General features: G+C 32.9%; 2 protein-coding genes and 1 non-coding gene across 5 annotated transcripts; 2 read left to right on the top strand and 1 right to left on the bottom strand.

Annotated features, from left to right (window-relative positions):
• Window positions 1-257: 257 nt before the first annotated feature.
• LOC120266384 (phosphoribosylglycinamide formyltransferase, chloroplastic-like) lies at window positions 258-4,274 on the top strand. The gene is made up of 6 exons (XM_039274007.1): window positions 258-478; window positions 1,638-2,059; window positions 2,426-2,537; window positions 3,103-3,279; window positions 3,727-3,853; window positions 3,955-4,274. The coding sequence occupies exons 2-6, from the start codon at window positions 1,681-1,683 to the stop codon at window positions 4,066-4,068; spliced, it is 909 nt and encodes a 302-aa protein (XP_039129941.1). The 5' UTR covers window positions 258-478; window positions 1,638-1,680; the 3' UTR covers window positions 4,069-4,274.
• Window positions 4,275-4,731: 457 nt separating this feature from the next.
• Window positions 4,732-4,822, top strand: LOC120268167. Its single transcript, XR_005538836.1, has one exon. It is a non-coding gene; the product is annotated as a small nucleolar RNA snoR109 (small nucleolar RNA).
• A 16,780-nt stretch (window positions 4,823-21,602) lies between these two features.
• Window positions 21,603-27,143, bottom strand: LOC120266673. Of its 3 annotated transcripts, XR_005538227.1 has the most exons (7): window positions 26,858-27,143; window positions 24,904-25,020; window positions 24,402-24,512; window positions 22,616-22,666; window positions 22,396-22,512; window positions 22,145-22,285; window positions 21,603-21,800 (listed from the first exon to the last, which is right to left on the bottom strand). XR_005538227.1 is itself a non-coding variant. In XM_039274311.1 (6 exons), exons 1-6 carry the CDS (start codon window positions 26,996-26,998, stop codon window positions 22,247-22,249), a joined length of 576 nt encoding a protein of 191 aa, XP_039130245.1. In that variant the 5' UTR covers window positions 26,999-27,143; the 3' UTR covers window positions 21,816-22,246. The 3 variants fall into 3 exon arrangements, 1 of the variants encoding a protein (XP_039130245.1); XR_005538228.1 differs by lacking the exon at window positions 24,402-24,512; XM_039274311.1 differs by lacking the exon at window positions 21,603-21,800 and having other exon boundaries at window positions 21,816-22,285.
• Between the last annotated feature and the right edge of the window lie 597 nt (window positions 27,144-27,740).

Here is a 27,740-nt window from a genome sequence, read left to right as displayed (position 1 = left end):
ATTTCAATAGCATATGTTATTTTAAAAAGTATAAACAAATTGAAAACATGTTTGCATAGACACCCATAGAAGGTAGAATATCTATTTAGTCATTCTAATATAGTTAATCTATTTTTTTGATCCCTCTAATATGATTTGTCCCTAACAAGACTTTATATTTCTAGGTTAGAGGGACCAAATAGATAAATTGACTATATTATGCACTCAACAGGGTATTCTACTTTAGTATAATTAGCTATGTAATTCAAACCATTCAGGGATTCTATTGTAAATTAAAATTCGTTAAGGGGGTTTCCTTTTGAGTGAGCATCTTAATTAAAACCCCTCTCGCTCGGCTTTCGATCGGGTGTTGTGACTGCCGAAGTTCGCCGGCCGGCGTCTGAGTACTCGTCGCCACCTCGAAAGGGTGGGAAGAGGAGGAGGAGGAGGAGAGGAAGTGGAATCTGGATTGAAGCTTTTTGGTAAAGATAATCTCAAGGTAAGAGAAAGCAGGCAGGGAATTTCTTTATATATATATATATATATATGATTTTCTTTTTTGGAATTTTTATTTTATTTCGGTGATCTATTGTCTCAATTTTGTGTTTTTGGCTTTCATTTTATACTTGTTATTTGGGTTTTGCGAAAAAAAATTGGTTTTTGATTTGGTTTAGCATTCTTCTGTATTTTGTTTGATGATTTAGTATGAGGATTTGAGGAAAGTAATGAATTTTGCTGAGAATCCTTTGGCGCGCGTCAGTTGTTTTTCTATTTTGAATTTTTGGGGAGCTCAATTGTTATGGGGTTTAGGGTTTAGGGTTTGGAATATGCATATTGAATTAATGAATTTAGAATTTCTTTAGCATCTTTATTTCTCTTGTGCTTTTGTTCAAGTGATATATATATATATATATATATATATATATATATATATATATATATATATATATATATATATGTATGTATGTATATTTGGTCACATCTGAATAGCATTTTGAGCACTTACTAACAGTGTATAATTACTACTAATTTTTGCGCTTCATGGCCTTTTATGTTAACATATTGGATGTTTGTTGTGAAAGTGTTCATCTTTATTTTTGGCATGATTGAATGATCTCTCTAGGAACTTATTTCTTTGTGTTTAATTCTTTTCACACTGTACTCACAGTTTCTCAATATCCTTTGTTATTTCATATACTGACTTTTATTGAGGATTTTTATTCATATGATGTGATCAAGCTCTATCTCTTTGTGTTTTCCTGGCTGATTTTCCTTGTAGATAAATTATATCACCCAACAGTACTTAATTATTCCTCGCAATAAGCTAACTTGAGCTTATAACTAGCTGGTTTAAAAAGAATCTGCCTATTGATCTGGCTAAATTGCAGGAAGTTCGGCCTTGACTTCTTTTCTGTTCATAGTTGTTGTGCAAGAAATAATTTGGTGAACTACTGGAGTGATGACAAATGCTGGGTTATTGCCCATATGTTTAATATTTTGTTTTTGTTATACTTGGTGACTTTAGTTCCTTGCTAGTTGTGAAATATAAGTGTAAATGTCGAGGAAAAGGACGTTAGTTATATGGTATGTTTGTGGTGATAATTTACAAGAGCATTCAATTTTGATCCTCTTATTTCAATCTTTTTTTTTTATGCCAGGTTCTTTATTTATTGGTGAATAAGAGGACCATTAAATACCTTAATGGAATCTCTTTCTTCTGCTATTGCATATAAGCCATCTTTAAATTCTGGGGAGATAATTGACTTGCGGCAGAGACAAACATTAGCTTCGCAGTTTAATTGTTCCTTCCCCAATCATAAAGTGATCTTTTGTAAGACATGCTCGGCTAATAATCTAGCTTTGCGAAATACTTGGAACAGTATAAATCTGTTCCAATGCAGAAGCAATGCTTCTCATGTTGAGGGCCCCCAAATTGAGAATGACACTGTAAAAGAGCTCAGAAGGAAAAAGCTTGGGATTTTTGTCTCCGGTGGTGGTTCAAATTTTCAGGCAATTCATGATGCTTCTAGCAGGGGATTGATTCATGGAGATGTCTCAGTTTTGGTCACAGATAAAGCTAGTGAGTGCTTATTTACCTTAACATTGTAATAGCTATTCTAAGAAGTTGAAAGGCTCTTGTTGGCAAATGATGCCATCATGCAAGTTTATGTTCCTGTTTAGGTTTATCTGTCCTATGCAAGTTACAATACTTTGACATGCATATTGAGTTTGAGTCTTTTCTGGATATTTTGCTATAATTTTTAGCTAATCCATAAAGCTCAAGGGAAAATGTGAGTATTAACTTTCATGGAATATTGTATTAAATTGTATAATATTCTTGTAAAGGTACAACTTAATAGCTCTGTTTATCATTTTAATGCTTTTTTTTGTAATTTTTCACTAGTCGAATTCTTTCTAATGTGCTGTTTTCATATCTAAATTACAGGTTGTGGAGGTGCTGAATATGCCAGAGATAAAGGCATCCCCGTTTTGTTGTTCCCTAGGTCCAAAAATTGTCCTGAGGGTTTATCATCAATTGATCTAATAAATGCTCTAAGGTTAGCATTCTGCATGGCCATCCACATGTACTTATGCTATAAATACATTTTCTTTTTCAAATTGCTATCAGTGCTAGAATGGATCTAGAATCCTTTCAAAGAGCTATTTCGTTAGCCCTGTCCATGCACTCAGGTCATCAATGATCAGACCCCATTTGTATGCAGCAAATTCTTCCCCATTGTTGTATTTAGAACCTTTTTTTTTTTGTTTTTGATGTAAATTATGAGACTTAGATGTCTATAATATCTAATGTAAGAGTTTTTATATTATATTGCATTAGCCTTAAAAAAAACAATGTCTGATTGGTCTGTAAAAATCAGAAGTGAGTTGAAAATGACTTAATCTTGAGCATGATTGTGTACGCTAAAACAGAATCAAGAATAAGGGGGATTTCTTTTTATTCTTTTGCTCCATAATTCATTGCTTATATGACCAATCCTCTGTTGTTTGGAAAGAAATTTTGTATTTTATTGTTTACTTAATTCAGTTAATTGAATTGGAAAATTAATTCTTCCTAATGTAATCAATTGTTATTCCTTTAACTGTTGCTTATCTATTCGGCAGGACATTTGAAGTTGACTTTCTTCTACTTGCTGGTTACTTGAAACTTATACCCACTGAACTAGTTCAGGCATACCCAAAGTGTATATTAAATATCCATCCTTCTCTTCTTCCAGCATTTGGTGGCAAAGGATTTTATGGTATGAAAGTGCATAGAGCTGTCATCGCTTCTGGTGCTAGGTACTGCAACATGTCTCCATCATCTTCACAATATTTGATAAATGCATGAGTTTGTGGAAGAGGAACATTATCATGTTTCTTGCCATATATAGTTACTGCACTTGCATGTTTATCACCAATGCTCATTGTACACCATATCCAATAGATAATTTTCTTGCTTTCTTTGGTGAAGAAAAAGTTTCTGATTGCAATTGTCTCTAGATGCTCAAACAGGTGGGAATTGTAAAACACAAATAGCATAACGAGTTACAGGTTTGCATTCACTAACAAATAAACATTTTGCTTGAAGGTAATGGAGCTTTTATATGACTAACAGCTTCACAGCGATGTCATTTTAAAGAACTAATAAGCCTTGCTTATTCTTAATTCTTCTTCTTCTCGGTAGATTGGATTCATTTCTCTTGTTATTACTATATTTCTCAAAACTCTCTTCTTATATTATTATAGGTTTTCCGGCCCTACAGTCCACTTTGTTGATGAACATTATGACACCGGTCTCATCCTCGCCCAGAGAGTTGTGCCTGTGCTCGCAAATGACACTCCTGAGCAATTAGCTGCAAGGGTCCTTCATGAGGTAATACATTTGTATTTTTTTTCCTCCTTCTGACAGTGTGACTAAGCAAGCAGAAAAATTAGTCACTGTTCTTGCTCATTTATGAACACCTGCATTTTCAGGAGCATAATGTTTATGCAGAAGTAGTTGCTGCATTGTGTGAGGATCGTATTGTATGGAGAGATGACGGAGTTCCTCTCATCAGAAGTAAAGCAAACCCTCATGAGTATTACTAATTGGTGACCGTTTTATCGTCACCATCTTGACAATAACCCTTCTTTAATGATTTAATAATCTGTTGCATTATGTGCAAAATTTATTACATAATCCACCAACTGTGTTGGTGAATTTGTGGATTCTAAATTTTTATATTTATACATTCAAAGCAACTTGGAAAATCACTTCAGTGACCTCAAGAAAGAAACACTAGTGTGTGTGTATATATGACTTTTTGGTGGGTATTGACGCAAAACAGGCTGGAAACCATCTCATGTATTTATATAAATGTAAACTTTTTAAAGGGTATTTATGCAAAAACAGGTTTGGAACTCGATCTAAAGCTCTAAAGATTGGAATCTTGATCTTAGCCGTTCATTCTCACCCTCATTCTAAAACACCTAGAACCGTCGGATTGAAAGTTGCTGATTGAACGGTGGAGATCGTTTACATCTCTATTATAAATACATCGAGCCCGAAGAGCTTACCCTCCGTGATTTTCATTTCTAGGGTTTTCGAAGTGGCTTTTCTTCGTCTCCATTTCTAGGGTTAAGAGTACTTTTCGAGTTTCAAAGTTTTGATCTTTAGTCTTAGTATTGAAGTAGAATAAATGGCTCTTGTAATCAAGGCTGCATGTACCGAGATTAGGGTTTCCAGTTTCCCTGGTCTCGAATCGCCGGATCCGGCTGCAGCCATATCAATTGGGAAGAAACACTGGTCGGCTCGCTGTTTTATGGATCAATCGGCGACTCGCTTACCGATCTTCCCACATTCTCTCATTAATCGTAGATGATGCTCTTGTAAAGTCGCAATTTTTGCCTGATTTTTTTTTTATTAGTTTTTGGAGTCGATTGATGAATGCGAGGAGGGGGAGAAGAAGGAGTTGGTTCAAGTGTTTACCATTTTTAGAGGCCCTGCTCGCAAATCGAAATCTCAAGAGCATCGTCCGGGCAAACTGTTCATCGTCATTGCAGGTTGCGTCACACGATGCCCACATTTACTTCCATTTTTCTTCCTTTCTTTTCTCTCTTTAGGGAGGTTTTTTAACTCGGTTTTATTTTTATTTTTATTTTTATTTTTTCTTTTCTAATTTTAGGAATTTTTTTTTGAAAATGTTTAGGGTTTATGAAACTGTGTTTTTGGTGTTTATTTTTAATTTTCTGTGGGGTTTCTTGTGTTCTTTCTTCTGAATTACAACCGAGGCATGATATGATAAAACTAAAGGCATTTTATTTTTATTGTTTTTATTATATATTAATGGTTATATCGAAAATTATTTTGTAATTTAAATTTATTGTGTAAAAATAGGATTGAGTTGTAAATGAGTTTTTTTAATTTGAAAAATGTTGGGAATTGATTGTCTACTGCACCGGATCAAGTATTGATTGATTAGTCGAGTAAATTTTTCAGGAAGCTACCAAACTTTGCTTTTTATTTAATTGGGTATCCAAACTTTAATTTGAATCAAAAAGGTTACCTAGTTTTAATTCTCTTTCACCGGCAGGTCACCCTAACAAATTTGATCATTCGATGCTGATGTGGCGGCTCAACTTACATAGTCAGCTATTTTAATCCTCATCAGCGTTCCACATCATCATTAATATTCCACATAATCTATAGATCCGGAGTGATCGGACAATCAAGAACTTCACCATACTCCGTCTACTCTATTGCATAGTCGATCGGTGGAATTGATGGTTGTCTCTCTTCCGGCGTAGGTCAGTGCCAAGCGCTCATCAAAGAATGATCTTGAAAATCAATTACAAGCATAACAATGAGAACTAGATGTTCAGACTGATAAAAATCATCAAAGAATGATCCTGAAAATCAAGAACAAGAATGTTGAAATTACTTTGAAAACAGAAAAAAAAAAAATCCCAAAGTTTAGAGAATAAATTCAATCAGATAAAAAGAAAATAATGCCAAACATCACAATTTATTGGTTTAGAATTTCAACTTTTCATTCATTCATTCAACAATCCATCCCTACAAACTATTGAAGAAAACCTAGCAAACTCTATAAATTACATATTAGAAAATCAAGAAAGAAACCCTAGATCTAAGAACTGATAAACTTGGTGATAGCCTTGGTGCCATCAGACATGGAATTCTTGGCGAGCTCTCCGGGAAGAACAAGACGAACGGAGGTCTTTGTAGCAAGCCAAGCGAGATGCCTTCTGTGCGAGCTTCTGGAAGATATCATTGATGGAGTTCATGATGCCCATACCTTTGCTAGTGAAGATTAGAGGGGAGCCGTCGGGGCAAGACGTGAAGAGAAGCGCGGCGAGGAAGCTGCTTGGGCCGGAGCCGACGGTGAGGTCAAAGAAGTCGAAGAGGAGGCAGAGTGGCTTTGGTTGGATCTGGAAACAGTGAAGCTCGATCGTCCAATCACTGAGATTTAGGGTTTCAAATAGGAGGATCTCAGCCGTTGATCCGGAACTCTTTTATGTGTAATGTTGATGATGATGATGTGGAACGCTGATGAGGATTAAAATAGCTGACTGTGTAAGTTGAGCAGCCACATCAGCATCGAACGATCAGATTTGTTAGGGTTTTGTTAGGGTGGCCTGCCGGTGAAAGAGAATTAAAGCTAGGTAACCTTTTTGATTCAAATTAAAGTTCAAATACCGAATTGAATAAAAAACAAAGTTTGGTAGCCTCCTGAAAAATTTACTCTTGATTAGTCCCTACACTTTTGGTAGGATGAGGGTTTGATAGGTGATCGATTATGTTGTTTTTTCTACAAATGATTTTCAACTTCATATTTTTGTTATATATATATATATATATATATATATATATATATATTTTCTAATAGAGGGAAATAAAAGGTAAATTACATAATGCATTGATTATTTGATGTGAATGAGAAACAAACATTAAACGCTTAAGCAATTTGCTACGTCTTAAAATAATAAACTGAAAAAATAAATATGAAGGGTACATGAGATATACTGGACGTTGTGCACTCGGTTCATTATAAAAAAATCTATCAAGAATGAGACAAAGATGTGAAAAATACCCGAGTTTGGTTCTTTTTCATATAAACAAGAAAAAAGCACAAAGAAATGAAAGGAAGGAAAACAAGATTTAGAATCTGCATCTTGGTTTGTAAGTGCTGATGAACCAATTTAAAATCATAATTCATATTAACTAAATATAGATGAGGAATTTCAAAAAATCAAGATTTAGATATATTGCATGGCCATTTGATTGACAATGTGAATACCTTTTCAATTGCTATGGTTGAAGAAAATTATTAATGGAAAAATTTAAAAATAAATCATGTGGTTTTTGCAGTGTTTTCGAACAGGATCGGTTGATCTGGACCCTGTTTTAAAACTGGTTCGGTTCAATATATAAAATCGGATTTGAACCGGCAACCTGGCCGATTGGAACTGTGATCCGGTAGGGTCATCAACCCGGGTTTGCACAATTTTTTTTAATTCTTATTTTATTTTATAATATACTAATGTTTGGGGGTTATACTATAAAATTATAAAACTAAAGAAGGGAGAGACTAGGGATATTTTTATTTGGGGCTTTTGTAGGTGTACCCCTAAAAAATTTTGAAATTGCATATTTGCCCTGAATAAAAGTTAATTGCATACATACCTTTGAATAATATATATAATTGCGTATATACTTTTGGGGTTCAAATTAGTTGAAAATCCATCTATTAATAAATAACAAATATATAAAATTACCATTATATCATTGCATATATACCTTTGAAAAGTTTTTTTTTAAGTTGTACAAGGGTTAGTTTGGATCTTTTGTATATTTTAATCCAAGTTATAATTATAGTTAATTAAATTTGATTACCGGAATTTAACAGTAAGGGCATATTCACAATTACCTATATTTTTCAGGGGTATATATACAATTTTGTTTTTTCGAAGGATAAATATACAATTATAGAATTTTTGAGGGGTTTATAACCAATTCTCCCTTTTTATTTTTATTTTATTTTTTTTTATGAATTTCTTAGTTGTGTATTTCCTTGTGAATATTTTTATGTTTTTCAATTAATTTTGTATTAGTTTATTATTATGTTATTTGGTGTATTTCACATTTTTAATATGGTGTACTTCAATATTTATTTATGTAAAATACTTGCTTAAATTTTTAGAAATCATGTTTTTATTTTTTTATTTTTTATTCTTCAATATTTGTTTTTTTAATATATAACTAAAAATTTTATTATTTTTAATAAAAATTATTGACCCCGGTTCAACTCCTTGACCACTGACCCCTACCCTTCTCCGGGTGGATGCCCGGTCCGGGTCTGAAAACCTTAGGTTTTTGAGTTTTATAAATAAAGGAATGTGTAAAATGTTTTACATTTTCATTCTTGTGGTTTGCCAAATTAGTAAAAATTGACAAAACTGTCAACGACATTAGTGGAAGCTGACTGATGTGGTAGAGTTAAAAGAGTCAAAATACATAAAAAAAAAATTATTGTCTTGTGTGAGTTGGCACCACTTTGATTTGGTTAGTTTGATTATATCATTAAGAATGATTTAACGAGGGAGTTAACACATCTCTTCTTCCCTTCCTCAAATGTCAACCATCGTTCGACAATAGTGGACAAAGGGGAAGTTCATTTATGGTGTGAGATTAGCTGTTGGTACGCCAAATCAAGTAGCAGATGAAGGGAAACACATAGGCTAGTCATGGAGAACTTTATAGCTTCACCTGATCTCATTTCCTTCCTCTTTGTTCTTCAGAAGATCATTTATACCTTAAAGAGCCTGAAAAAAAAGGGAAAGAGTAGGAGAAAGAGAGAGAAGGAGGAGATAATAGCATGTTTGTGAGCAAATCAATTCATCAAAGAATGGGTGTTGTCCATAACACATAGTAAGAGAAGACAAATGAGATTCAACAATTGACTGATTTTAATGAAATGAGAGTTTCTGGTCTGGTTTGTGGCAATGATTGGAATTGTCAAGTCTTCGTTATCTTTTTGGTGACAATGCTCAACTTTTTCCTTTTCTCTTGGATTTATCGATTTTGATTTTGGTAACTACTGGGTATGGTACCCAGGAGTCTCTAGGATTCGAATTTCCAGGTCCATTTACCTTCATTCGAGTCACCCTTCGATCTCGGATGATGCTTGGCCTGGTTGGGCCAAGCTTTGGGAACTCCAGGTTGCTCCCCGGGTTCGCCACTTCCTTTGGTTAACATTTCATGGTAGACTCAACACTTATGAATATTTATTTATTCTCAAATTGGGTCCTAGTGGCCACTGTATTTTTTGTGGTTTTATGTTGGAGACTGTTGAGCACTTGTTGTTGCATTGTAAGAAAGCCCAACTTGTTTGGAATCAAGTTATCAGTCTAGTTGGCAGGATCCTTTGCTTTCCAGATGGTTTTTGTCACACCCACCCCTTCTACCGAGGTAAATGTCGCACCCATCAGTTAAAAATTTCTTTTTAACTAGAAACTGACACCCTGTTTTAAAACAAAATCAGACTTACAAATTTCGATGTACAACTTTACACCGACTACAGGTTCAAATACATAAATATAACAAATATAATTACTCTAATTTACGGGTACAACCGCTACAAGATCACGACATCAATAAATAGAAAGAAAAAAAGGACCCACTGAAGTCCTGGACTTAACCCTGACTAGCTCTAAACTCGATCAGACAATCTAGGGTCCTGCTCCTCCAGCTACAACACATTCAGTTGGTCGATAGTGGCTCAATAATTTTAAATAAGTAAATGTAGTGTATATAAAGTATATAAAGATCAATTTTAACAAATAATTTCAAAACTTTCACAAAGACCAAAATTTTGATAAAATACAACTTTAGAGCTTTTGAAACTTAATTTCATCACAAATCAACATTAAATCAATTTTTCCAAAAATCCAAATTGTTGTGAGAGACTGCCATCCTAAGAGTGACAGCTGGGTTTCGCCCCCTCATCACAATTCAAAATAACAAGTAATATAAAAACCATCCTCAAATCCACAGCCTGAAAACTCTCCCCGACTTAGCCGTCGTCACGACTAGGTTGGGAGCCGCCAAGGTCTTCATAACCTTGACGTTGGGCCATCAGTCCCGTGTGGTGACCCCAGGATCCCGATGTATCATCCAATCAGAGCTCTACGCTCCCACCTGATCTGGACAAATCAACACTCAGGTCCACCACGCCACCTCTAAAGGCTGGCCCGTGGGAACCCACTACTGCAGTAGTCGGGCCTTTGCCCTCCGTCACCATACAATCGGTATAAATCATATCACAAGATCCTTATCCAGGACAAGCATTCACATCTCAGAAATAAACATTATTTTTCACAAAGCCAATGCCAAAAGTATAACAATACATAAATCAGTAAAGTCCAGATCTATGATACCATTCCTATACAAGGAATGAAAACCAATTCCACAAACAATGCCGATAAAACATTTTAATATGCTCACATGGTTTCACAAATCACTCCAAATCAAAGCATATGTAACCATAAAAAATAAACACATGAACTAAATAATTAAATCATATATACATGTATTTTCACTATTTGAAAATACGTATAATTATACAAAAACATGTATATCAATACGATCGTCATGGCACATCAACGGAAAATAAATAATAATAAATATAAGTATATTTCAACAGTATACACAATTAAACATAATAAAATGAAATAATTAAACCATCATTTCCAAAATACTAGCCATTAAATAATTATTTCCAAAATAATAATAATTAAATAATTATTTCAAAAATAATAATAATTGTCTAATAATTTAAATAATAGCTACTATCAACTCACCTGGTTTCCCTTGAGTTTCTTGCTAGACCTGGAACTCCCTCCCAAGCCTAATCAACACCTAACAACATAACATAATAAAAACAAATATAAATATCACAATTAAACCCAAAAGAAAATACAATAAAACAATATTTGACTCTCTAATTGGTCCACTCACTCCAATCGATTAAAACCCGACCTTGCATAATTAAATCGGCCTCCAATTGCATTTGAACTAACTTAATTTAGGCTAAACACTGCTGACCCAATCTCAATTCCACTGAACCAAGTTTAATTAAACCAACCAGTCTTGAACCAATTCAATTCTTATACAAAATCTATTGAACCAGCTTGGTTCAACCGAACCCAAATTTTCCTTGAATTGGTTCAACCCAAATTCTTAGTCCAACACCCAAACCAAGCCCATATCAGTCTAAACCCACTCAATTTAACCAAACAATTCAAGTCCAACCACACTTGATTTGATCAAACTTAGACCAAAGTCAATTCAATTAAACCCAACCACTCCAATTCTCATCCAAACCCAAATCCATTTCATTTAAGTGAACTTGACTAAACCAAATCAAATTCTCATTCGATTAAACCCAACTCAATTAATTCAATTCAACTCAACGAAATCAATTCAACTCAACCAATTCAATTATAACTTGGTTTGATCCATCCAAATCAACTTGGTTAACTCAACCAATTCAATCCAACCATCATCATTAACACCTTAATCATCATCATCATCAACTTAATTAACCAAACTAAACCCTAATCTCGGTGCCCAAGTAAAACTATTCCTCCGGCGAGCTCTCTCCGACGATCTCCAAGTCCCTCGGGTTACTGTAGCAAATGGAGGAGAAGAAGATGATGAACAAACCATCAAAATCTAGATTTTTCTCCAACTTATGTTTTCAGCCGAAATTCACTTTTAGTCCCTCAAAATATAATTTCTTACAAAACAGTCCCTGAAAAATTCACCAATGGTCCCTCAATTATGAAATAGTATTCTCAAGAGGTTCTTTCAAACTATCCAATGATCCCTGAAGTTTAACACAGTATTTCAAAAAGGTCCCTACCGCCTTACGTTTCAGTCCTTAGTTTTTAGAAACATTTCATATCAATCCTTTTTCTATTACTCTTTAACCCAAAATCTTTTGTAAACTTTTACATTTAGGTCCTTATTCTTTACACTTGGGGTTTCTTAACAGGATTACTCTGTAGAAAAATCTTACTGCAGCTGTAGTAATATCATGAATATATTTTCCAACAGTTATCCACAGGTTCAGGGTATTACAGTTTTTGCTCTGGGGTTTGGCTCACTGATTATAATTATTCTATGTTTATCATCTCTATTATTGCTGCAACAGCTTGGTTTCTCTGGAAGGCCTGATGTGGCGCCATTTTTAAGCGTATCATGCCAAATTATAACCTTATATCTTGTAGAGATTTTGCTAATGTAAAGGATTTGTATCAGGCTAATCTTTCACTTGTTGGCAAGCTTCTCATTCTTAACAACTTTTTCAGCTTTGATGGTCTTTTTTTTCTCTTCCGGGATCTGAAATCAGGCTTGATGGGTAGGTGGAAATGGGTTCTTCCTTTCAAATTTTAATTATTCTGTCTCCCTTGCGGGTTGCTGCTTCTCTGTTCCCAGTAGTACTGTTTCAGTTGATCTTCAAGCTCTAATCATTGCCATTAAGATTACACTGAACAAATCTCTCTGTGCAACATATCTTCATCAACAATTAAGAACTTCTAACTGTCATCAACTTGTTTCGGTCCCCGTTTGATTGACGGCTTGCTCCCAGCATTGATATTCTTCGCCAACTTCTTATAACTGCTGGGAATCCACATATTCATGTCATTCCCCATTCCTGGATTACCCCAACCTCCAAGCTGGCTGTGCATGGTGCTAATCTGCACTCTTTATCCCTATTTTTGCTTGGCCGAGAGCTTCCTCGCTGGATCATGAAATGGCTAACAAATTTTGGTTTTTTTCTTTTAGAGTTGTTCTCTTAGCTTTCTCTTCTTGTTTTAGCTTTACTTTTGTCTTCGTCTTTTCTCTTGTGTACCTATCTTCTTTATTTCAATAAGTTCCTCTGGGGATCTTTTGCAAAAAAAAAAAAAGAAGACAAATGAGTTAGTATAAATTCAATAATTGATTAGTTAGCACATGGTAAGAGAAGGCAAATGAGATTGTAGTTTTTGTTTTCATTTATGGTTTTCAGTTGTTGTACTAGATGTGAAATTTTAGCATTATATGCTTGTAAAAATTAGAAAAAGCTCAACAATTGGAAAAACTAAACACCCGTACTTGGACAATGCTAATTATACTCACATGTGTGAATGACTATAAAACTAAATCTTAAGATCACATATAATTCGACAGAGACAAAATCAATTCAAATGAACTTCGACAGTGATGTTAATTATATTAGACTCAAGTAATTTGAAAATACATACAAGAGTACTTCAACACAGAAACATGGACTTGGAGCCATTTAACTTCATTACAACACAATATAGTATTTCTATACACAAAGTAGTATTAGCTAGGATGCCTTCCTCTTATGCAAATTAATTGATTCTTCCCTCAGCTGAACTGCATGACATGCATGTTGAGTTGCCCTCTGAAGATTGCTTGCTCTTGCTGGTGGAATTATCTTCTGAACACTTGATGCAGTATGTGCATTATATGATCTTAACATTGAAGTTCTATTTATGGTAGGCTGCAAGGAAGTGCAACAAATTAAAATCTCTCAAGTCTGTATAAATATATCATTTTCACTGATAAACATGATGTCATGAAGAGGAAATAAATTAAAGGTTGCAAATATTTACATGTTTTGCAGGTTGTGGATGTACTCCACATAAATTTATATTTTTCCTGGGTCTTGCTCTTTTTTTTGGAGGACTCTGCAAGCAAACACAACATAGCATAAATTAGAAACCCACCTGGTCAACAAGTATACATAAATTTCTAAATAATGGGGAAATATAACATATACCTTGTATGGGATAGATGTCCCTGCCTCCTTTGTCTTCTGAATTCTTACTCTCTTTTGCCATGGTATTTCTCCTATGATGGCAGCCTTACATCCTTTTATGTTATGTTTAGTTTTGTGACAATTTCCACACAAAACATCACCATCAGCCCTTACAAGCTTATGTGGATTATGTGGCTCAAGCGAGTTTTCGTTCCTTCTTGGTCTACCTGGGGGTTTCTTCACTATCTATGGGTGAATGTCTGGTAATTCTATTTTTTTCCCATTCATCTTGGCTGGGGACTGGTTGTATAGCATGTCTATACACCTCCAAGTGAGTTGACTTGTTAAAGAACTGATGCACATATGACTCTGGCTCCTCTCTATTACTGTAAATTGCAGCTATAACATGTTTGCATGGAACCCCTGTGAGTTCCCACATCCTACAGGTGCATGTCCTTTTTTCCAATCTCACAACTATTGTTATGTTATAAAAATCAACCTCATAAATTCCCTGACTAGCAGAAGTACGGAAGCAATTTCTGCTTTGCAACTTATTTTTTTCCAACACATCTTGATAGTTGGGCAAATGTTACCCTTATAGTTTTTCATGCCACTTCACTTCACATAAAACCTTTGCATTAACTTCTTCCTAATCCATTCAAACATTCTCAAAATTGTGAAGCTCCTTGCCTTCTTAATATAAGAATTAAAAGACTCACATATGTTGTTCTGGAGAGCATCTGACTTGGTATGAGTTGAGAAATAACATCTTGCCCAAGTGTGTGGATCATGTTGCGTACACCATCTATAGGTATTTTCATCCATTTTCTTCATTCTTCCCATATGCAATTCAAAATGCATTTCAATCCCAGCAGATGCAACTGCCTATAACAACTTCTTAATTATACCCATTTCTCTTGAATTTTTGTTTGAAGTTCTCATACATGTGCTTCACACATAATCTATGCTCCACTGCAGGCATCAACTCCTTGAATGCTTGCATCGATCCCTGTAAATCATAGCAAAATAGATTTCAATTGGTGTAATAATTTTATATAACTCACATTAAAAACAAACATTTCTTAATTCAAACCTTTTGTTGGTTAGACATTAAAACCCAATTATTGTCTTCTGGCCTCCCAAAATCTTCACACAACATACTAAGAAACCATGACCAAGACTCTTTGCATTCAGCATCAACACATGCAATTGCAAAGGGGCAACATGTTTTTATTTCCATCTCTGGTTATGGCACATAACAAATGTCCTCCTAGTGTAGTCTTCATAAAACATCCATCTAAACATATCAATGGTCTTAAATCTAAAAAATAAGTCAGCTTCTGGGCTCCAATCTCATGTACATATACTGAAATACAGCTATTTCCCTTGGCAAAACTGGTATACCTTCAGCTGCCCTTCCACAATTTTCATTAACCTTATTTTGAACAAATAAGTTGGTCTTAATTTTTAATAGACTCCCTGGATTTGTAGTTTTAATGGTCTATGAATAGTCATACAACCTCTTGTATTGTTTTTCATATCTTCTAATATGCCTTCAAAGCAATCTTCTTAGCTCTGTAGCATTTTGACATGTGCACATCATCTCCATATTCCCTACTAACGTTTTTTTTTTGTATTGTTGATGCATTCCAGTCATGATCATATCTTATGCTTCAAGATACCTAGTTGCTAGGTATTTTGTAGTCACCATGTGGCCTAAATTTTTTTGGGACAACTGCAGTCTACCTTGAATGACTTGTTCTGTATTGCAGAAGTGCCTTTGTATGTTGATGCATGAATTTTGAAGCCACATGAATTCTCACACACAGCGATAATCATTGTCCTGTTGTTCTTACATAGTTTATATGAATACCCCTTGCAATTGCCCATGCTCTTAGGGCTTCTCTAAAACTCCGAGGACCAGAAAATTTCATGCCTAAATCCAATTATGGATTTTTCACATCACCATCTTCATTGAAATCAGCACACACTTTTCTATTTTCATCATCAGACCCTTGCAAGCTAAGCAGGTCATCTTCATAGTGTGGGGGTTCATTGAACTCTTCCATAAAATATTCAGTCATGTTTTTTTCCCTTAACATAATCAGTTGTTCTTTCCTTGTTTATAGTATTAGAAGCATCATATCCTGACCTTTGTCTGAATATATCATCCTCATCTCCTTCCAAATCCTCAAACATCTAACTAGCATTGCTTAATTCTGAGTAATCATTTATGCTATCATCACTTGACATGGAGAATTTAAAATGTTGATAAACAAATAAAACATTACAAACACAAATTATCAAAATGAAACCAACAAAGAATTTAAAACTGAAACACATCTCTTAATGCTTTCACAAATAAGAAGGAGAAATTAAAACCTAAACAACACTCCAACATTGCTTTCACAATTTCAGTTTAATTAAGTCCTATTGATTTAACAAATAAAAACTAAAACAAATAAAACACCGATTTAACAAATTTAACTTACCTTATGAAGAATTAAATTGAAACTCTACTTCTTGCATGCAATCATTTGGTCTAAAAAATTTACAAATTAAGAACCCTATCATACTTCTCACATACATTAAGTATTTTTCACAGAGTTGATAGGAATACCTGCACTGAACAAGCACACAATGCATATCAGAACCCTTTGCACCTCTATCTAGATGAGAACTTCCCCTTTGTCCGAACCCTAGAAACCCTCTCCACTGCCCCCTTTGTTCAAACTCTAGAAATCCTCTCCACTATTGTCTGAACAATGGGTGAAAATCCAAGTGGTGCTGAAGGAGACGAGAGATGAACTCTCTCATTTATACATACTATTAAATAGATGTATAATCTACTCCGAAAGCGTTTCAAGGAACAATTTTAATTTTTTTTATAACATTCAAGTTTTTATTTATATTACTTATAATACAAATAATTGAAAAATATTAATCACACTTAATTATTTATGCAATAAATGTCCATAAGACTTTTGAAATCTAAAGTATAAAATAGTTTTTATGGTAGGAGTTGTTTAATTAAATTATTTTATATATGATATTGCCTTAAAACTCCTCACAAAATTTTAAAAACTCTGATAGGAAGCTGGGGAGAATGCCTAGTTCTCATTAAACTAACTCCCTCATTAAAGCATTCTTAATGATATAATTAAACTAACTCCCTCATTAAAGCATTCTTAATGATATAATCAAATGATTTTTTATGTATTTTGACTCTTTTAACCCTGCCATGTCAGCTTCTACTAACATCGTTGACAGCTTTGTCGGTTTTTACTAATCTGGCAAACCACAAGGATGAAAATGTAAAAAATGTTACGCATTCTTTTATTTACAAAACTCAAAAACCACATGGTTTATTTTTGAACTTTCCCAATTATTAATGGAAAACACCATTATTACAATGTTATTTTACATGAAGTCCATTTGGTTTTGGAGTGGTATGGTATTTGGTTCATTTGTTATGATTGCGTTTGCAAGAGTTCAAAATGGGGAATAATCCAACCAAAAGAAGTGATTAGGTGATTAGAGATTAGATAGAGGTGGGTGTGGAATAAGAGTATAATTGGGGTATAAGAAAAAGGAATGTAGAGTAGCAGGGGTTTTTGGAGATGATAGCCAAATGGGCCATCTTTTTGAGGTTGCATTAATGAACCCGGACTCAAAAGTCACTAATTGAGTCCGGGTTCATTAAAGCAACCTCAAAAAAAGTCCCTAATCGAGCCCATTGTTAGGGGGGCGCATGCCGTGAATCTACTGATGTAGTAATTGATCTGTACATGAAATTGAGACTGTGTTTGATGCTCGTGATGATGTTTTTTAACTCTATTTTTTTTTTACTTTTGGGTTTGCAGATGAAAATAATAATAATAATTTTAATTTTAATTAATAATGGTGAGAGAAGTTAATGATTGAATATGCAATCTCTCAGTGTCAGGATTTCAACTTGAATCTCGAAAATGCTTAAACATAGTCCATATAGATTAGGAGACTTTGAAGGTTGAAAATATGCCCAAAATAACTCCAAAGATGGGCATTGCAAGGGCGTTATAGAAACAAGATGGTTGTACGGCATTTTTTTTCCTTTTTTTTTAATTTAAATGTTGCTTATGGTAAACCATTGGAGTTTTTTTTATGCTAGATTGTCGAGGTCTTAACTTTAAATTATAACTTACATGATTGATAACTCAAAGTAAAAATTATTTGCTTTCAAAGTTATTTATAAAATTTAGCCTTTTATTAGTGTGTGTCATTCATATATATATATATATATATATATATATATATATATATATATATATATATATATATATATATATATATGTCTCTGGGTTTTTTAGTAACAATTGTCAAAGATAATGCAAACAATTCTAACTTTTGTTGATGTATTAGTAACCTATAATATAATTATATATATATATACAAAGTTATTTTTTTAACCAAAAGCTAAGACTCCAAACACAATCCTTTTGGTTGATAAAACCAAACGAGGGAAGATGAAATGCATCCATGTCAACAGACAAAATAAGAATGAAACTCATTCATTGTTCACATTCCTTGGAAGATCCCCACCTGCCCATTAAACATTATCCTTTGTTTTCACCCACAATATTTGTCAATTTTGTATACTAACAAAGATCCACTGTGTCACTTTAAACTCTATCCTTCCAATAACTAAGCACTTCAACCTTCTGGTTGACATTGAAATTCCAAAGAGAAGATACCAAAGATTCTCTACCGCCTCTAATGACCATTTTGGGGAAAAAATATTTTAATTTAATTTTAATAATAAGAACAAGTGTATCGTATATGGATTTTTTTTTGGTTGTCCATACTATTTGTACAACAAGAGGGTTAGTATTTTATTCTCCTAAAAAATATGGAGATTTATAATTTATCCACATATTTATTGCAAATTATATTGTTTTAACATTTTTTTTTTAGGTATAATCACCAAAATAGTCCCTGTACTTTTCTCTCTCTTCTTTTTTGATCCCTCTACTCAGAAATGCTCCCGACTAGTCCCTCTACTTTTGAAAATGTCTGTTTAGTTAAAAATGCTTTACATGGAGTCCCCTCTACTTTAAAAAATGTGCTCACTTAGAGGGACTAAGTGGGGCACGTTTTTCAAAAGTAGAGGGACTAGTCGAGCATTTCTAGAGTAGAACCGAGAAGAGAGAGAAAAATACTGAGACAACAAAGTATTATCATTTTTTAACAAATATAGATAAACCACTAGTTAGGATAACGTGTGTGAGCTTTTGGAGAAAAGGAAATCAAGGCTTCTTCTAAGCTTGCCACATGGCTCCTCCAATTTAGCTTTTTTCGAGTCAGGAGCTTCTAAAGGCGAGGTAGTGGAGAGATTTGATTCTGGATCTCCACCAACGCATAGAGAATCAGCTAAGATTTTCAATACAAATCATTTTATTATTTATTTCATTATTTTTTTTTTAGAGTAAATGGATTAAAAATTTGACCATAAGCAAATAGCAATAGTTTGCACATTACATTTCGATGCATATATATACACTTGTTATATATATATATATATATATATATATGTAGACACAAATGTGGGTGTGCATAATACACACATTCTTACCCTTTAGAGTAAATGGATTAAAAATTTGACCATAAGCAAATAGCAATAGTTTGCACATTACATTTCGATGCATATATATACACTTGTTATATATATATATATATATATATATATATGTAGACACAAATGTGGGTGTGCATAATACACACATTCTTACCCATTTTACAAGGGCGTATATGTAATATTCTCCTATGTGTGTGTGTATATATAGGCCAAAACAATCTCTTGAATCTCAACTTTTCAAATAATCTTCAAACACCTTCTCAACAACACTTCCAAGTAAATGGGAGGAAACCAAAGCACTTGCCAAAGCTCATCATCAAACCAGAAGAAAACCATCACTTCTCTATTAATGGAGATGTTCAAACCTGCATGCATGGGAGAAAACAACAAGAAGAACAACAATAACAACAAGAAGTATATGAAGATGAAGCCAGGATTCTCACCAACTCTTGAAGATTGGCTCCATTGTTCTCCATCACGTCATCAATCAAGGAAACATTCTCCTTCTAGAGTTTGTCTTTCTTCTCATGTTTTCAAGGTATCTAGTACTGCTCCAAGAGATAGCATCTCCATTAATGGAAGTTTCAAGAAGAGAGTGAGCTTTAGGCTTCCTGACGAGGCAGACATATATTTCTATAATGTTCATGATGAAAATAATGATGATGAGAAGAATGATCACAAGTTTTCAAGGAAAAAGGATGATAGTTTCATGAGTTACATGGGAGTGATGGAGGCTTGCTCATGATGATGATTTTCTTAATGCTTATTATTATTATTATTGTTGTTTTTTGTTTGTTCTTGTGTAAATATCTACTCCTTTATTGTTGTTTTTCGTTTTTATTATTTTCTATTTTTTGAAATGCAAAAGCCCATTTAGAAACAAGCTTTTTAAATCCAGTAGTATTTTCTTCTTTTTATCTTCATTTGTACTCTCACTTCTCTATGTTTTTATCCAATCCAAATTTGTTGAGTGTTTGGAATTAGAGGATTTTGTGTTAATTAGTTTCCTCGCATTAATTAATTTAAGTGTTATATTATTATTATTATTATTATTATAAATAAGCAAATTCCTTGATGAATTTGTTTATCCCTTATTTTTAAATAAAATAAAAAATAATAAATAAATAAATAAATAAGCAAATTTTAGGAGTTCATAATATATATAGTAACAGATTCGGATCACCACAAATCTCCAACTCCAAATTGGCAAACTAATTTGGAATTTTTTTTTATAAAAAAAGAGAACAATAAAGATCAAGAAGCTAACATATATATATATATATATATATATATATATATATATATATATATGGATGCATCCTTCCTCCGTCAACGTTCACAAAAACGTAATCTGTGAATATTGATATGGGCCATTGGATTTCAATCCAGCAGTACATCATTATGCTGAGCAGAATATCAGCATGACTATTTATAAGCACAGTAAAAAGTGGGATGCACAGTGTTTTGATCTGAATCCTCCAATCAATCTCAGCACAGTAACTGAATCAATCACAGTCATCTAATCCTATAAAAAAATACTGTACATCATCTGCGGACGATTCTACGAAGGTCCGCAGATGATGTTTAGCCTATATATATATATATATATATATATAAGAATTCTAATTTCTCTTAAAATAAAAAAGAACTTGATATATATATATATATATATATATATATATATATATATATATATATATATAAAATGTTGCAACTTGCAACACAAATATGCTACCATCGGAGCAATGTGAAATTTTCTATGTTTTTGAAATTCCATTTTATTTATTGCCAATTTAATTTTTTAAACATCAATAAAACAATGGATATATATCTGGTTACAATATAGTTATAAATCTAGGATTTTGTTTTATGTTGGATTGGACCATAAGCTAAAATACACCAATATATAGATTTTAAGTTAGTTTAAGGTATAGAGATTTATAAATAAATTCATCAAAATAAACAAAGTAAATTTAAATACACTCAAACAAACTTGTTATCAATGGTGAATGCATAGTACAAGAAAAATATCAAACTCCATTCCAACTGTATACAGAGATTAACAATTGACAATGATAATACTTTGAAATAATTTCAATGAACTAATATGTTCACATAAGAATGACAAGTTAGCATAAACTTGACAACAAATTTGCAATTCATTGCTTAAATGAGAACTAAATGTTGTATGTAAAACCAATAGATGACAATCTTTGAATCAACTTAGATGAACTAATATTGATACAGAGAAAAAAGAAAAAGGAGTAGGAAGTCAATGCACTGACACCGGTAAATTTCATGTGGTATGTATGGTGAAAGTACAAGTCAAATTGTACAAAGCAGTGAATGACAACCTTTAAACCGAATTCATTGACCTGATATGTTCATACAGAAAAATATTAAGAGTAGAGTCATATATTCATCAATGAATGTAAATTTCAATGTTTATGATGGAATAAAATATCATACTTTCAATCCACCTAATGTTCATACATAAAAAGGAAAAGTGAAATCATAAACTGATACCGATGTCACAATTCAACTGAGAATGTAAATTTCATGTTTTTCAGATCATAGACATTTTGAGTAGCACATATATATCATCGATAGTGACTTATTCTATGATAAAAGAAAAGAATCTTACACACACTTTAGCTAAGGTCAATGATAATAATATTTGCAGAATCTAAACTTCCAATTAGAATTTAAGTGAAATCACCTCTTTCATGGCATAAGTAAATTCATGATTTCATTGACAGGTGTTGCACAAGCTTTTGATGATGCTGAGGTTGAACCATTGATTGGAAAATATAGCTTAGAATCACTTCAGGTGTTTGACTTGTGTGTCCTGAACATTTGACTGATTGGGATGCATGTTTTAGTTATCATTTACTAGTATATAAGTATTTCAATGAAGGGGAAAAAAAAACATTAAGCATAATATTGCTGTTATAGATATTCTGTTTTCACCTTCTTAAAAGGTGCACCATTCATGTCCTGAGAATCAATCTTTCTCTTTGCCAATAAAGAATTCGATGGAGGTGACCTAATTTTAGCATCATGCTCACAGAGCATGGTGATTCCAGACTGCAGAGGTTGGCCAACAAGCAGGAATTATCCAGTCAAAATATTAATTTCTCACAGAAAAGAGGAACATTTCATTCAATCAATTTCTCCGATATTTGCTTACTGATATAGTTTGAAAGTGATATAACCTAAGTGCTGAGTGAACACATGGTTCCTAAAGAAAGAAAAAACAGCAGCAAATTATAATTTCAAGCAAGATATATATGTAAGAATCTTCTACTGAGAAAATATTTCGGTAATGGAAAGATAAATGCTTAGAGAATGCAAAACAAGAAGGCAAATATGCTTAAGCAATTGAGATTGAATCATGAAACTGAAAACTATCTTTATCATCAAGATTTTGATCGGTGAAAGAATTCTGTAATAAATTTTGGCAAGATAATCTTCATGCACATAGTTAATGGTCAAAATTCATCTAACAACTTCAACTTGTACAAACTTTATTGTCTTGAATTTTAATAACTTAACAAAGTGGAAAGAAAATAACTATTTACCATAAACACCTTCTCAATAGTGATGAATAACAGTGTTCATGTAAAATGTACAACACTAAAAAGAAATCATCTTATAAGATGAAAATAGTATGGTAACTTCCCATCTTTCAAACAAGCTAGTTAGGCTAAAAAACCCTAACATCTTTACTGATGAAGAAAGTAGCATATTTAAAAACATAATTAATGACATTTGACAAAAAAATTTCAATAACCATCCAAAATTCAAAGGAGACCACTGGTGGCAAGCCGTCAAGGAGATTAGAATCGGGCTTCTGAACAAACTGGAGAAGAAAGCCACAAATTAGGATATACTAAATTTTGTATTTCTTATAGGGGAATTTTGGTCATAAAAGTAAAATGCAAGTGCTTTTCTTCACCCTTGGAAATGTTTTTCTCATAGAAGCATCAATCCCCTAGCTTCTGACTAAAGTACCAAAACCATATTTTCTTTTGTACCTTAACTTTCTTTCTAGAAGGCAATCCAAATATGTTTCTTGCCCCAAAAACACTGGTTTCAAAAGTAAAGTATTTATTTCACACAAAAAATAAAAAAAATAAAAAAAAATAAAACCAAGCAGGCCTCTGAACCCTAGCATTTAATAAAAAATTGTGCCACAACCACTGCATCGCAACCAACAAACTGCTAATTCTAAAACTTACAATAACAAAATTTTAAAGTCATACATCACATCAAAAAGTCAAAAGGAAAAATCACAAGCAAGATAAATCCCATATCTCCTAACTACAAATTCGAAGATAAGTACTGAAGTTTTCTTCTTCTTTTCTTTTCTCTCATCAGTCAAAACAGCCTAAACACAACACACAACATCAGCTAACATTGTGTTACTAAATGAACATAAAACTTAATATGAAAGTATAGCTCCATGTTTTGCCAATCTCCTCCAAACCCACAAAGATTTGCAACTAGAACTCATCAAGAAAAAAACTTTTCATATTTATGAACCCTAAACTCAAAAAGACATAATTTTCAGTTTCCCTCTAATCCAAATACACTCATAATCTTACATAGTGGATAGTCTAGGAGAGCACCCAATTGTCAACCTCCATTTTATCCAGCACCACAAGATTGACAGTTTAATAGATACATTAGTTCCTTAAGGACCAAAAGAGAAAAAAAAATCTAATCTCAAAAGATGCCCATATTGTTTTGCCAATCTCACCCAAAAATCACCAAAATTTGCTACTAAAACTCATCAAGAAAGCCAATTTTCATCCCATGAGCCTTAACCCTTAAACTCAAAGAAAACACATGGGTTGGGGGAAAATTTTTTTTTTCTAAAAAAAAGAAGTTCCTTTTCCTCTTCTCCTCCATATTCCTCCAATACGAACACACTGAAATGAATTAAAGAATCAATCAAGAGCTCAAATGCTTACACTGGGGATCTTAGAGACGTCCTGTGTCCAGTCGGCAGAGGTTGAGTAACTGCACTCCTCGAACGTTGGTCCTTGACTAAACATGGGGTGGTCGCCATAAACATTGCAAGGCTTCAGAGGAGAGCAGAAAATGTATGAATTTTTTTTCTTGATTATTGATGGAAAAGAGATCAAATTGGAGTCTCTAGGATCAAAGATTGAGAATTAGAGAGCAGGGAGTGTAGAGAGAGAAGGCTTCAGAGGGAACCGAAAAATTTCAAAGCCAAAGCTTTGTGTGTGAATATATATAGATAGATAGATGTGGTGCTTTTCATATACCTCCCTGAAATTATGAAATTTAACGTTTTCCAAGATACGCCTTAAATTACTGAAAATTTAATGTTAATTCATTGTGTGTGCATGTTTTAATTATCAGGTACTTACTAGTAAAGAAGTATTTCAATGATAGAAAAAAAAAAAAACATTTAGCATCATATTGCTGTGATAGTAATTCTATATTCACCTTCTTGGAAGGTGCAGCATTAATGTCCTGAGAGTCAATATTTCTCTTTGCCAGTAAAGAATTTGATGGAGGTGATCTAATTTTAGCATCATGCTCACAGAGCATGTTTTTTCCAGACTGCAGACGTTGGCCAACAAGCAGAAATAATTCAGTCAAAATATTAGTTTCCAGCAGAAAAGTGGAACATTTCAATCAATTTCTCAAATATTTGCTAGTAACCCAAGTGTTGAGTGAACAAATGATGCCAAAAGAGGAAAAAAAACAGCAGTGAAGTAAAATTTCAAGCAAGATATAAATGTAAGAATTTTCTGGTGAGAAAATATTTCAGCAATGGGAAGAATACTGCTTTATGAATGTAAAATAAGAAGGTATATATGCTAAGAAATTCGGATTGAATCATAAAGGTGAAACTTATCTTCATCTTCAAGATATTATCTGGTGAAGGAACTTTGTAGTTAATTCTGGCAAGATTATCTTCATGTGCATATTTGGTGGTCAAAACTCATCTAAAAACTTCAACTTGCACTAACATTTTTGTCTTGAAATTTAATAACTTCACTAAGTGGAATGAAAATAACCATTTCTATAAATACCATCTCAAGAGTGATGAATAACAGAGTTCATGTAAAAAGGACAACACTAATAAGAGAACAGTTTATATGACAAAAACAGTATGATAAACTTCGGCTCTATCAAACCAGCTAGTTTGCCCAAACAACCTTAGCATCCTTAATAGTGAAGAAAGTAGCAAATTCAAAAACATAATTAATGAGTTATTTAACAACAAAATTTCACTAACTATAAAAAATTTTAAGGAGACCCATGGTGGTGAGCATTTAAGGAGATTGGGATCAAGCTTCCAAACAAATTGGAGATGAAAGTGATAAATTAGGATACACTAACTTTATATTAGGATATGGTGTGAACAACCTTTCTTATAGGGGAATTTTGGTCACGAAACTTTAATACATGTGTTTTTCTTAAGTGTTCTTCATCGAAGCACCAATCTCCTAGACCAAAACCATATTTTCTTTTATCTACTCTTACTTTTTATTTTCCACAAGACAATTCAATGGTTTCAGATATTAATTGTTTATTTTTGAAAAAATCCAAGCAGGCCTTTGAAACCTAACCATTTAATTGGAAATTGAGTAACAATCTCTGCATCACAACCAACAAACTGCTAATGCTAAGATTCACAATAACAAAATTTTTTACAAGCACATTAAAAAATCATATAGGAAAAAAAATCACAAGCAAGGTAAATCCCGTATCTCCTAACTACAAATTTTAAGAAAAGTAGTAAAGTAGAAATATATTCTTTTCTTTTTTATTTTTCTTTTCTATCATCAGTCCTAAAACACAACACACAATATCAGCTAGCATTATGTCACTAAATGAACACAACTTAATCCAAAAGAATGGTTTCTTGTCTCGCCAATCTCCTTCCAAACCTACAAAGATTTGCAACTAAAACGCATCAAGAAAACAACTTTTCATACTCATGATTCATGAACTTTAAACTCAAAACACATATAACTTTCAATTTCCCACTAATCCAAACACACTCATAGTCTTACAATGTGGATAGGTGTCTAGCAGACTACCCAATTGCCATGGAAATTCAGACTAGACAATCAATTTATCCAGCAGTACAAGCTTCATAGTTGAATAAAAAGATCAGTTCCTATACATTATATAAAAACCTAATCTCAAAAAATACCAATCTATATTGATTTGCCAATCTCGCCCCAAATTCACCAAAATTTGTCACTAAAACTCATCAAGAAAATCAATTTTCATCTCACAAACACTAAACACAAAGAAAACACTTATATTGAGGGAAATCAAAAAAGAAAAGAAAGAGACTTCCTTTTCTTCTTCTCCTCCACATTCCTCCAATACAAACACATTGAAATGGACTAAAGAATCAATCAAGAACTGAGAGGCTTACATTCGGGATGTTAGAGACATCATGCGTCCGGCGAAACTCTCCGGAGGTTGGAAAGCCGCACACCTCGCATATTGGCCCTTCCCTAAATGTGGGGTAGTTCATACAAACCTTGCAAGGTTTACACATCTCCGGATCCCTCATTGAATCAAAAAAAAAAAAAAAAATCTTTTTTCTTGATTCTTGATGGAAAATAGATCAAATTGGAGTCTTGAGGATCAAAGATTGAGAATTGGAGTGCAGAGAGTGTAGAGAGAGAGAAGGATTCGGAGGGAACTGAAGGATTTCGAAGCCAAAGCTTTGTGTTTGTATATATATATATATATATATATATATATATATATATATATATATATATATATATATTAAATTATTAATATGATGAGGCGTTTTTCAAATACCTCCCTGAAATTATTAAATTTAACATTTTCGAAAAGGCACCTTAAATTACTACAAATTTAATGTTAATTCTTTTGCCGGTATTTTTTTTATGAGAGATAAAGTGTGAACAGAATTTTTATTTTTTATTTATATTTATTTAAATTAAAAAAATGTTGTATATATACACACACAATAATAGTTTTTTGAATTAATTCTGAATATAAATTGATTTCTTTAAAACCTGATATGCATATATAATATTATGCTTAAAACTATTTTTATAAATATAGATAATACATCATATATGCATCTTTATCAAAATTAATAACTAATGACTTTAATTCTTAAAAAAATAGTCATCATCTTAAAAAACTAAGGCTTCACTTATCATATAAAAACTTTAATAAACAACATATAATTTTTAATCTGAAATAATTGCAAAACAAATTCTACTATAAATGTTCATATTTATTTGTTGGAAGTTGTAAATGGGCCAAAATATACT

The sequence above is a fragment of the Dioscorea cayenensis genome, chromosome 8 (assembly GCF_009730915.1).
Source record: "Dioscorea cayenensis subsp. rotundata cultivar TDr96_F1 chromosome 8, TDr96_F1_v2_PseudoChromosome.rev07_lg8_w22 25.fasta, whole genome shotgun sequence".
NCBI classification, from domain to species: Eukaryota; Viridiplantae; Streptophyta; class Magnoliopsida; order Dioscoreales; family Dioscoreaceae; genus Dioscorea; species Dioscorea cayenensis.
The sequence above is the reverse complement of the archived record's forward strand: the minus strand, read 5'-3'. Positions and strand labels throughout refer to the sequence as shown.

Excerpts from the sequence above, each read along its gene's own strand:
- LOC120266673 (XM_039274311.1), bottom strand. The coding sequence starts at position 26,998 with ATGAGGGATCCGGAGATGTGTAAACCTTGCAAGGTTTGTATGAACTAC. Across the intron at positions 24,513-24,903 it reads ATGCTGCACCTTCCAAGAAG|CCTTGCAATGTTTATGGCGA; the intron begins GTGAATATAGAA and ends TCTCCTCTGAAG. Across the intron at positions 22,286-22,395 it reads ATGGTGCACCTTTTAAGAAG|TCAAATGTTCAGGACACACA; the intron begins GTGAAAACAGAA and ends CATCCCAATCAG.
- LOC120266384 (XM_039274007.1), top strand. The coding sequence starts at position 1,681 with ATGGAATCTCTTTCTTCTGCTATTGCATATAAGCCATCTTTAAATTCT. Across the intron at positions 2,060-2,425 it reads TTTGGTCACAGATAAAGCTA|GTTGTGGAGGTGCTGAATAT; the intron begins GTGAGTGCTTAT and ends TCTAAATTACAG. Across the intron at positions 3,280-3,726 it reads GTCATCGCTTCTGGTGCTAG|GTTTTCCGGCCCTACAGTCC; the intron begins GTACTGCAACAT and ends ATATTATTATAG.